Source organism: Cylas formicarius, unplaced genomic scaffold, assembly GCF_029955315.1.
Source record: "Cylas formicarius isolate icCylForm1 unplaced genomic scaffold, icCylForm1.1 PGA_scaffold_7__23_contigs__length_41026272, whole genome shotgun sequence".
Taxonomy (NCBI): domain Eukaryota; kingdom Metazoa; phylum Arthropoda; class Insecta; order Coleoptera; family Brentidae; genus Cylas; species Cylas formicarius.
In genome coordinates, this window is record NW_026844352.1 from 30,294,892 (window position 1) to 30,307,842 (window position 12,951).

General features: G+C 35.6%; 1 protein-coding gene across 3 annotated transcripts in view; it reads right to left on the reverse strand.

The window, feature by feature from the left end:
* LOC132704656 (apoptosis-stimulating of p53 protein 2) overlaps window positions 1-12,951 on the reverse strand; it is a 120,228-nt gene that overhangs the window by 17,750 nt on the left and 89,527 nt on the right. For all 3 annotated transcript variants that reach the window (XM_060674813.1, XM_060674812.1, XM_060674811.1), the window contains exons 3-4: window positions 8,016-8,289; window positions 5,626-5,804 (exon numbers count right to left, since the gene is read on the reverse strand). In XM_060674813.1, coding sequence (XP_060530796.1) covers window positions 5,626-5,804; window positions 8,016-8,289 — 453 coding nt within the window. The remainder of the gene's footprint in view (window positions 1-5,625; window positions 5,805-8,015; window positions 8,290-12,951) is intronic.

The window sequence follows — 12,951 nt, forward strand, 5'->3', positions numbered from 1 at the left end:
AATGGTGGCCACGCTATTAATTAAAGACACCCCGGCGAAGTGTTCGTTTTAAGCGGCAAAATGATGTAGCTGCCGATGGATAGGGTGTTACTTAAAAAGTTGCGGTATTTCACAAGGATTTCTAAGGTAAAACGGTAGATGGTGTCACCATATAGCCACTAGACCTATAGAGGCCCTGCCTATGCTGACAGTACAGAAACTCATGAAACAACTATGCAATTTTTTTTTGAGAAAGTCCATTCAACGTGCGCATCTGCGAGATTTAAAATTTCGTTTTTAACCGATGGCAGCTCTAATGATAAATTCTGACGTAGGACCCATAAGACCTTGAGGCAAAATATGTCTAGAAAAGGTCTAGAAAAGCAGTGCAGAATTGCAACACCCATGTCGGTGTCACCATAATTCTGTAACTAATTTGGCGTTTTTGTTCTTCAAGGCCTGTAGATAGGATGCAATTTCAACATGTATTTTTTATGTAAGCTTTTTTTTTGTAAATCGGCGAAAAGCATTACTTGTCATAAACTCATAGATTTAACCTCCATTGAAATAACTTTGAGATGCTAGATATCGCACGTGAAACATCTAAGTGAAAAAATGTTCAAGAAGCACCTCCTATAGACAGTAATTGACAAGTTCTAGTAAGTAAGTAAGACATTGTTCTAGTAAAAATTTAACTTGTAGCTAAATTACTTTCTTATATTTCCTGTAATTCTTGTACACTAAAACAAATTATCCAAACTTCCTTCGTAGGTATTTAAAAATGTAAATTCACATGTAAATGTTTGTGTAAGTCTATTTTCCAGTTTGTTAAATGAAAATATATAGACATCACTGTTTCTTTAAGATCCCATTAGGTCCTCATATTTGATGTAATATCGTAAAAGAACAAACCATTGAAAGCATAAATTATACAAGTTTGTCAGTACCGCACGAAGATATTGATACCAACAATTTTCCAGAAAAATTATGTCAATATAGCAGTCAGTTGGGGGTGACGCATGCGCAAAAAATCCATACCTTCTCTACGAAAATATCATAGCAATTTGCATATGCGGCGCATCAATTTTTTCACTAGCAGGGGCCCTATATTATGTTATAGCTATATGGGTGTCACTAATATTAATTACCTGCGACTAAACTAACCAACAAAATGCATTATAGAACTTAGTAGCCCGCTTGATCTTTTTGCGTTATTAGAATATAGCTAGAGATATAGAGGCCCTGCCTATGCCGATAAGACAGGAATTTATGAAGCAACTATGAACAAATTTTTGACATTCAACACAAGTATGCGTCAGATTTTAAAATGTCGTTTTTACCCAATACGGCGTTCAACAACCAACATAACCGCTGACAGATCGTCAATAACTTTGTATGCGGCATTTTTTCGGCAGTATTTTCTCAAAACATGCCTACATCTGGTCAAATGCTTGGAGAAAAATGGTGCAAAGTGCACGTTAGTGAGTGAAATATGAATACACGCCTCCTCTACGCCTGCGGCGCATCAATTTTTACCACAGTAAGTCCACAATGTTATTTAATACGTACATCGTTCAAACCAAATCTTTCGAAAAATTGTACACAAAAATAAAAACAAAATTAAAAGGAAACTTTGACACCCTGTATATAAAAGACGAATTATTTTTTTTTGTAATGTCCTTTTACCTTAAAAATACATAAGAACTAACCCTGTGAAATATTGGACGCCTATTAAATGACAGCCTGTACTTCGCCGCTCAACGAATTTTTAAACAAACCTTAAACAAGGTAAAAAGGGTGTAAAGCTACAAAATATTTTTGGGGAATCTGATTTTCGTCGGTATGTAATTGAGAACGATTATATGCCGCACTTAATTGGGCTAATCGACATTAAAGATTCATTATTCATCTTGAGACGTTCATTTTCTGACGATGACACTTTTATTACGGAGATAATTTTTAAGTATCCTTCGAGAATAACGATCTCCGTCACCGGAAACGGGGAAATTTGCTCTTATTTGTTTCGCTAATTAGACTTCTTCTAGGATTTTTTTTTTTGCTAAAACACAGCAAAAAGTGATGGCGATAAAAACGCGATTCTAAAAATCACCTTGTTTAAATTTCTGCAGTTCTTAAACTAACAGTTTCTGGCTAGGTAACGATCTTTCCACAATAGAGGGTGACAATGTGACATACTGGATATCTACGGATCAAATAATGACCATTAAAGGTAAAAATTTCTTTTTCTTGTCACACCCTATCAAATCTTTTCTGCATGAAAAAGCGGTTCCTGTAATTTTTTGACATTGTAGTTTGTAACGATAAACAATTTAAGACAATAAGAAAATTAGCTTTCAATTCTCTAAAAGCAAACAAATCACGAAATATCAGCTTTTTACAGGGCAAAATGTTATAACGTTAAAAATATTCCTTTGAATTTATACTAATGCGCACAACTTTATAAAAAATATGAACGAGCAGAAATTGTTAACATCCACTTAAAATGTCAATTAAGCAAAAAAAAAACATCGATAGTTCTGGCACAATAACCCTAAATCACTTGACTTCACTCGCTACAATTATACTGCCTCTAATTAGATTTGAGCTCAAACAGGATTATCGCAAATGTCCGTTTGAACAGGTATTTATGTTCGTTCGTTCAAAGCGCAGTTAAAACACGTGATTAGAGCACTGCAAACGTAACACGTTCATTTAACTTAATCCATGGAAGGCAAAGCGCCATCCTTCAGTTAAAAATAATTACAGACATTTGGCTAATCTAACGTGAAAAAATCTCCACTCTAATGGCTAAATATAGTCCGCAAATCGAATGCCTACCGTCCATACTTTGAAAAAATATTGCAAAAGAAAAGATAGTCAATGTAAGATTTTAGGTTATATGTAGAAAGAAGTCCTGTAACTTAAAACGCAAGCTAACAATGTTTAACAACAATTCATAATAGTGTATTATGGAAAAAGTGCGGTAAGCGAGCGAGTGTTTAATAAACGATTGATTTAAAAAGTTTACCGAACGCGTTGCATACTACATTTTTTCTACGACCGTTAGTTAGTTAGACATGGCCTTCAGAATTGAGAAACATCAAAATTCAAGGCCTAGGAAATATCTCCGAAAACATCCGATTGTTCCCGAACCCGAACCTCCGAAGTGGCACGGATCCGTGCGAAACGAAACTGACGTGGCAAAGTGACGCTTCCCGCATGCTAGATTGGTGTGTAATTAGGTATTTTACAAACGGTAGCAGAAAAAATGTTTACGTCAAATATGTGCAAAAATTAAGCTCTCAAAATCACATCACAATTAACAAACGTAAATAACGCGAGAATGGTATTAATTCAGTTTTTTTTATATAAATAAAATTTTTAACATGGCTCTGTCAGATTGTTTTGTAATCTTTTCAAAAGATCCCTATTATGGTAAGGACTGGATCCTGATTTCTCCGAACAGCAGAAAACTTTTAACCGAGATTTATATCTTTTGAAACTAGTAGACAAATATTGGTACATAAATATTGAGTTAACTAAAGTGGTGAGAATATTAAGTGAATATTTTCTTTTCACTTCTTGTAGATACGTTCGAATTTAAATATTGGCACTTTAAAGTTTCACGGGGTTTTATCGCCGTTTAAATCGATCCACTCGCGAAAGGAAATTGAAACAGAACAGCATTGGTTCCTGACTTTTGTGCACGATTCCCGACTTTAAGTTATATTGCTTCAAAAGTCCGTCAAGTGGCTCTAAACGTTTCTGCGGGATAGCTAAAATTTTCCTGCCGACTGTAAAACTCCAAATACTCCCGAAGTTTTCTCTAATTGAAAATTATATATTATAAGAACTAACCATACAAAATTTCCCTCAAATTGAATGGAATAAACAAAAGGAAAACTAAAACTATTGGATAGACTGTAGGCTATTTAGTATGGTGCGATTTTATTTTTGCATTGTTTTTATTTCTACAAATAATGATAGATTTTGTAATTTGAAAACAAGAATGATTTTTCAATATGACGCTTGTAAACCAATTAGTAGAAATTCAAATGAAAACATTATTAATTCGAATAAATTGTGTATTCGTTCATGATAACAATATCGTCAATCGACTGGAAATTTGTTGCTTATTGTTCAATAATTAATATGCAAAATTGAATATGGCATTTCAGAGAACTGAAAAACCATGTTTAATTTATTTTGCGCACCTGCCAACATATTATGCGGGTGATTCGCGAGGAAAGGCGTTTGTTCTGAAAGTCTAAATAGAAAAAACAATTTTATATCTCCGAAAATACGACTTTTGATAGTTAAGTGTAACTTTTCCATAAAACCGTTCTTTATTATTATTTGTCACATTGCACACGGTTTTTATAAGAGTTTTCTTTGCTTACGTATTTCGATTTTGAAAGCACGGCTGGAAGTTGTAAAAGTTTATCATCTCATAATAATTGGTAAATGATAGGCAGTATTTTTTTTAGTATAAATCGAACAAAAACAAGGTGACAAAGATATAAGACCTCCCTTTTTTATAAGCAAATAAATCTCTCATTGTCTCTGTAATCTTCTTAACATCAATTTGAATGAGAGGTGATATGTTCTGAAATAACTACAATATAGGAATTTCCACCAAAGAAAAAACAGTGCTAACAATATTTTCTTTTAGGGTGTCTTTTGCTATAGCTTTCAACATAATTTATTTGTCGTCTGTTCAATTCAAAATTTAATTTATAAACTCTGACGGTCGTGTATTTTTCCATTCGTTTAATCTGATTAATCGGTAAATCAGACTCTCGGTTTTTCAAAAGAACAGTTTTGAATTGAGCTAATAAATGATACTAAAAAATTAACAACACATGTTGGAACAGTCCTTTTTATTACTATTGCATTTAAAATGGGTCCAACGCCCTCGTTTGGTCATACGTTTTAATAAAGCGAGCAAAAGACCGCAGTAAAAAAAAAACATAGCGGGTTTGCGAATGGTCATTTTATCGAGAAGAGGACTATCCGCTTGTCGCAATAAATTAAATACTCCGGTAGTAACTCTGGACCAAATCCAATATCGGAAGCGAATCGAAAGGCCTAGTTCTCGTAACTAATACGCTGAAAATCTTATAACTCGCACTGCAACAGATGTAACGCTTCATTCATTCGTTGAAGATTTCCAATACGTGGAATAAAATCCACACACTTTTTGCAGCTTCCACAGGTCCGGAATAAATACCACATTAACTTCTCAAACTTTTTCAGTCTTGAGTTTGACAACACGAAATGACAGTGATGGACATACACGCTGTTTTGTGTCCTCGCTTAATTACGAGCAAAGGAAAAAACAGTCCATCCTCGACAGATTACCCCATGTAAAACTGATTTTATATTCTCGAATCATCATTTGTCGATAAAACTGGCAGTTATGATGCCATAGTAAATGGAGAAAGTGACTTAATAATTTATTTTTAGTAAGTTATTAATTATTCTAAAATAATAGTTCAAACTCTATCCCGCGTAAACTGCTAGTCTGCTAAGGTTCTCTTTCTGTAAAATATGCATTCGGAAGTTTAGATTCCATCTGCATAGTGTTCATTCTGAGACGCGGTGGTGTTAAATTACTACGTCGATAGAAATTGTTAACAGACGTACCATTAGTTCTCTGCGAAGCTTATCCAGTTCCAAAGCGGATGCCGGAGGTGCGTCTCTTGTCGTCCTGCCTCGCCTAAGTTCCTCGAGTTGCCTCGTCAACTCCTCAACTTTGGCCACCGCCAACGATAACTCCTTTTCCTTTTCATTGAAAAGCGCTCGTATCGAATCAAGGTCACTTGCTGAGAACAATTATTTTTCATTCGCATCGACACGTGCAATAATAAAAAATTTAAGTATAATTCCTTAAGAAAAAGTATGATCAGCCCGCGAACATGTCAATATATTTTATAGCGTGTTTCTGAAAACCTTACTACTACGTTTTTCTACATAATGACATAATTCTAAAAAAAATATGCAACACTGCCTAATACGTCAGTGAAAATCGTATCGCGATATCTCTTTCCTCACCAGAACCATAAAAACAGATATTTTCCGTATGCCCGTCATTACTAAATTCTAATTGTCTTTATTTTAGAAAAATGAAAATTATTAAAATTGTTTACAGCTATGAAACAATATGGCGGATGAAATCAAAATCGCAATAGTAATTTATATTCATTGAACACACATGAGCCTGGGTCCATTTAAAAGAGGATTTCTAGCTTCGTAATAAGATAATTACGTAGTGAATACCATTTCTTATCTTTTAGGTAGCAGTAGGCAAATCGGCTACCGATGAGCTAAAACCGCGTTTCCATTACTTAATTTGTTTCTTTTCGAGTTTTTTGAAAATAGGTATTTCTGGAAGCTGTGAAACAATATTTTGCTGTTGATAATAGAATAGATGTTTTGACAGTAGCAGCAACAGTTTGGAAATTATAATTTATGTTTGTAAACATGAACTTTCTGTGAAAAAAAAAAAAGTTTTTCGGTTCCTTAGTTACTTTAAACATTAATACTGATGGTTAAGCTGACACATCGGGAGATTGATGAAATTTTTAATATGAAACATCCAACCAAATATATTCGCCGCTTTACTGTCGGCAATGTAGCCACCAAATTTAAAAAAAAAAATTCAAGAAAAAACATGCCGTTCGAACACTTTACAAGTAGTTGTGGAAAACCCAAAAATTTCCAAAGGAGGAAGGGATAAAGAACGCAGTTCAAGCTAAGAGCTTCTGCTATTGGAATAAATAAATTTTATTCATATAAGCCAAAATTTGTACATACCCTCCAACCTGCAGATATCGGATCGCGTTTCCAGTTCTGTGCTTGGTTTCAAGGAGAAGTTAAACAGTTTCTTTTTAACAAGAATTTTATTCAGTGACGAGGCAACATCAACTTATAATGGTGTTTTATATTCTCAGAATTGTCGTTGGTGGAGCGATGTGAACCCCAATTACGTAATTGAATGCAGTGAGCAAACGTATTTCAAAACCAATGTTTGGTGTGGTATTTCAAATAATCATCCATATTTTTCCGCCAAAATATTACTAGTGACATTAAATTAAATTTCCTATAATTTTATTAACGAACAGGGTCATCAAAAATTTGGATATAACTTTTCCACAAAGGCAAACGTATTTTGCTAATTTTAAACCCGATAGTTTTTGAGACCACCCTGCGTTTCGAACATACAAATATTCTTATTTTCTCACCAAGCAGGACATGAGGAAAGGGCGCTTATTTTCGTAAAATTAATAAGTAAAAATCTTCCCAGTTGATAATAACTTCCGAAGACACGCTTTATAAGTAATCTTTTCTTTCTATAATGACGACTGTTCTTGACGAATGGTGGAGGAGCAAACGATTAAAATTTATCTGTGCGTTACAATTTTCAAGAAATATGCGTTATTGGCACTAAAATTTCAATAAATAATATAGATAAAAAATCTTTTTGACAAATTCGACAACGAAAGCAACGTTCCCTTAATGACATTTTATTTGTACAAAACGAAATGTAAAACTAAATGAAATTCAAAAAGTCAAAAAACGGTATAACGAACTACTTAACTTGAGTAAGTAATATCGGAAATACGTGATGGTCACGGACTGACTAAAACAAATTAGTTTCTACTGCATAAATTACAATTATTAAAAATATACAAAATTGCATGCTATCGGTTTTAACTGGTGATTTAAATTAATAAAACTCTTGTAATATCTACCGAAAAATGAAGTTGACGTGAAGGCAATCGTAAAGTAAACCTTAAACATTATTAAATGAAAACCCACTCCTCTTCCTACTCTGCTGAAAAATGGGTTCTATAATGTAAATGAAAGGCAGTTTGACTAAAACTGGAATTTTAAAACGGGAATTTTCTCATATTAAGTAAATTTCGCTTTTGAGTGTGCGAAAGAGCACGTTTTAGAAAAAATGTGACATTGAAGTCGGCTGCACAGGTAGAATTACAACTATAGCAAAAGGCAAGTAATATTGAGTTACTTACTAAGGGAAATGTTGTTTTGCTTTTGGTGGTCCACTTGTCCGCGCAGCGCGCGCAGCTTGCGCAGCTTCAGCTCCTGCGCGTCCACGCGCTCTCGCAATCTGCGCAGCCGTTCGCTTTCGGCGTGTACGCGTTGCTGTCGCGCCTCCTGCTCTTTGAGGTAACGCAACCGCTGTTCTTTAGCGGCCAACAGCTGATGCTGAGAGTCGATCTGCGCCTGCTGTCTGCACGCCATCTCGCGCAGTTCACTCAGGGTTAACTGCACTTCGTCGGGTAGCTGCGAAAAAAAATGGTTAAAAAAATGGGGAACCGTTGTCTTGTCTATAACCTCGTTTACGTATGAAGCCTTATAGCTTAAAGACGTTACGTAAATCCAATAAACGTGGGTAACGAACCAAGTCGAATTTACGTCTCGGAAAAACTGTACAGAAAACTTCTCGACTCGATCTGCCCCTAAAAGTAGCTGTTTACCCTCTCTTGCCAACTTTTTTTACGTGACTGTGATGTTTCGAATTTTCACACGCGCCGAGTTTGGTATCCGATATAAAGGCTTAAAAATCAACGAGGAACTTTTAATTAAGAATTAAGGGTTCGCGATATAATCTGACAAATTCTCATTATACGAAGACCCGTACCTCCGACGTAATTAAATTTTGCATTGTATTCGACAATTTTCGCAATACTTTTATCGCGAGCAATGCGAAAATTCTAATTAAAACCGGCTAGTAAACTTTTGCTTTGTTTTTGGGTAAAGACAATATTATTTGCTTAAAAAATAATATTAGGCAACAAATTTAAAAATTTGACATATAGACTATGGAGCCCCAAACCTGGTCGCTAGTTTTTTTCCATTTGATTTATCTAACAAACTAGTTATAAAATTTTTGTTTATTTGCCGCAGGTGTTCCCAAGAACAAAAAATTTCCACAAAATGATTACAATTTGACTTTCCTATTTGAGGTTAAAATTCACCTTTAAAAAGGTTAACCTCTGGTTGCTGATTATATGTAACTGCTGTCATATTTGGTTAGTTTTAAAATCACAAAACCTCAAGGAAAATCGAGTAGACATCATCGATTTACAAATCAAGATACAGGCAACAACTAAAATAAAATAATTAACATATCTTTAATTTTACTTTTTGGAATGGAATAATCTAGGAAAATAATAGTCAATTGAAAATTGTTAAAATTTGTTCTTATGTCTTTTTTTTATATGTTTTAAATGACACAGACCACCTCAACAACAGAACAACAGTGGCATATTTTGCCGCCCACAAAGGAACACTTAACTGACTATTTTATATCTCTTAAAACATATTCCAGAAAAACTCGCTTTACCATTAACAAAACAACCAGTATAAATCGATGGAAAAAGACTTCCTTCTCATGCTTATTGAACGCATAAAATTCAAAAGGGCGTATCAGCGCACAGGTCGAGCAAATTTCATTAGGGCGCCGTCTTAGGCACTTTTTATTTGTCGTTTGATTCCAGCATCAGCTATAGAGAAGCCGGTGTAAGTATTGGATGGTAAGAGTAATCTAAAACGCGTTTATCAAAAAGGCGAATTCGCCCACATTTCCCGCTTCGTCCTATAGCAACGACACTATACATTTGAAGCTTCGTCTGCCTACCAGATTAAGAGAGCACTCGAGTTGATTAATATTATTAGCTAGAGAAAGGAGTTCAAATGGATTCGCCAACGTATTGTGAGACTGGATTAATGTTCAGGTAATAACCAGACAAACGACCTTGAGTAACGGGAAGATCCCGACTCCAAATGGAATTGTTGATTTAAGTTTAAAGTTCCCGACAGAGAGTTACCAAGCCTTGAGCGAAACTGGGTTTAAATTGGTCCCTTTAAAATTCGTTTTAGAAACTTTCGCTGATTTTTGATGCGCCACAAAAGTTAAATGATAAATCCATATTTCGTAGCCATGAGGTTTTTGATACGACTCGAAAAAGATGGTACAAATTTTTTATTTTTGGACTTCGCTGAATACTTATGCAAAGTGCATGGAAACGAATAATATATATTCATATCACTATCACTTATTTAAAACTTGTTGCAGAGAATTCTTCCAATTATTTGCAGGAATGTCAACCACACATTTTGTAATTTTACCTATTGCAGAGTTGATGACAGTCCAAAATTAAGCTGGTTAGTTTCTATACGCTAGCATATTAACATATTATTAATGACACTTTGGCCACGAATTTGTTTTGACACGAACGGAGCGAATGTTTAATAATAATTTTTCTTCTGACGGTTAACATCAGTCACTAAATAAATTTATTCGTGCTTTGTTGCAAAAATGAATGATATAAAATCACTTCAGTGAGTCATTTAATAAGTGCTCGCTCTACTAAGCCCCGCTTGGCGAAATCAAACTCGTGACTAAATTGAAGTTTATCAAACTGGCGGTTAAATATACTATACATGGAAAGGTAGATAAATAGGTTTTTTGACGGTGATAATAGGTTACAATTTTTAATATTGACTGTCTTCAACAATTTAAAGCATATATAAATAAAAATGTAATGTACATTCGCGAGGAATAAAATCGATGGCAACGAATGTCTAATATTACAGGACGGGAAAATTTTTGGTTTTGGGTTTTTGAAACAATCATTTTTTGTGCTTCCAATATTGCCACCACCGACGCAGCTCTTCGCAATGTCCACTTTATTCGAACAATAAAGCTGGGGAGACGTCAACTTAACGACCTAACATGGTAAGACAATTTGAACGAAATGACTTATCGACGGTTTATTAATTTCCTGTCGACTCGATATTACTGAACCTCTCCGTTCGATTTTATGGCGGCAAATTACAAAAACGACAAAATATGTGTGCCGCGTACATTCTTTAAATAAAAAGGATTGTTATTTGATAATCGAATGGTTTTCTTCGTACGGAATATCTTTAAAAATATTGTTTGAAAAGTAAATTTTGTTCCGCTACAACCACCTACGGCCTTCATGAAGATTAAGCGTCACGTAGAGATTCATGTTTGTCACATTCTAAAACGATGGATTATATGCAAGCCCCTAAATATCCCCTATAAAACAATAAACATTCTTTTCCGAACTTATTTTTTACCGGATGTGCGAGAAAGTTAATACAATCCCCGCATGCAGCTCTAGAAAATTTTATACAGAAATGATTGGAATTCCCATATAGCTATATTTTCTCTCTAAACGGCGATCTCCACACACTCAAGTCGGTTTTTCCTAGAAATTTAATCGGATCTGGGCACATTCTTACAAAACACTGCAAAAAGAAATCGCAAGTTAACAACCACCAAAATGGAACAGCTTTTTTATCAATGAAAAGCTTTCTTTTTATTTTCTTCTTTGATCTTCATGCTCGAAAACTACATGACTAAAATCTCTTTTTTCTTCCAACTAACCTACTTCCATTTTCACTGTAAGAAGTAACATTCACATATCAAAATAATAAGAAATATGAAAAAAATTATAGTAACAGATCATTGTTTGGAAGTTCTATCCCTTGATCCCTTGACTAGCAACCCCGTGCGGGGTTGCTAGTCCCCCATCGGGCGCCTCCCCAGGTGGCGGATAGGGGAACGCTCAGCAGATATGCTGGGTACCGGGGAAATAAAATACCCGGGGTGGACCAAAACTAGCACAGGACACGACGGATCTCCATGTCAGGAGCGGTACTCCAACAGCGTCTGACCCACATTGGGCGGCTGATCCCTAAACCTAGGAAAGCAACGGGAAACTACCTAGGTACAATAATTTTCCCCAGGATATTTACTATGGCTGAAAATGAAAATATCACGGCCCTCAGTCCCGGGCACCCCTTAAATGGGGAGAGGGTGCTAAGAATCTCCCGGTCAGCCAGTATCCTAAAAGCTACATCAAAGAGAAGAGTAGGCACATGGAATGTGCAGAGCATGTTTCAGGCTGGAAAGGCGGCTAACACGGTTAAGGAAATGTTGCGATTGAGAATTGATATACTCGGAATTAGCGAAACGCGATGGCCTGGTTCTGGGAAGTGCGAAATAGAGGAACATCAGATTTACTATGCTGGAGAAGATAGCCCTCAACATCGAAATGGGGTCGCAATAATAGTAACGAAAGAGGTCGATAGTGCCGTACTAGGATTCGTACCCATCTCTGACAGAGTAGCGATAATGAAGATCAACGCAAAGCCCTGCAAGTTAAATATAATCCAGATTTACGCACCAACAACACAAAGCACCGAGGAAGAGATGGATGAGTTCTATATGGACATGAAGAAAGCTCTTAAACACACGCGAAAAGAAGAGATCACCCTTCTTATGGGTGATTTTAATGCCAAGGTCGGCTATGGGGAAGATGATGACGTTGTCGGAAGATACGGGATAGGAATGCGAAACGAGAGAGGAGAAGCACTTGTCCAATTCTGTAAAGAATTTAATTTTATAATTACGAACACGTGGTTTAAACAACCACCCAGGCGTCTATATACCTGGATGTCTCCCGCTGATAATGAACGGCACATAGTAAGGAATCAGATTGATTTTATAACGGTGAACAAGAGGTTCCGAAACTCGATAACAACCGTAAAAACCTACCCTGGTGCAGACGTCCCATCTGACCATAATCTATTGCTATCCACTTTAAGACTACGATTAAAGAAGCTAGCAAAATCAAAACGAGCAGAACGAGTGGATACACAAAAACTTAAAGACGAAAATGTTAAAACCGAAACAAAACAGGAATTAAATAGAAAAATAGCTGAAATCAAAGAAAAATCATATAACCATATTGAACGAAAATGGATGGATACAAAGAACACCATAGTGGAGACGGCAAAGTCTAGACTTCTCACAGAAAGGAAGAAGAAAAACTCCAGATGGATGACCGAGGAAATATTGGACCTCATGGAGGAGCGAAGAAAATATAAAAACAACAACGAAGAAAGATA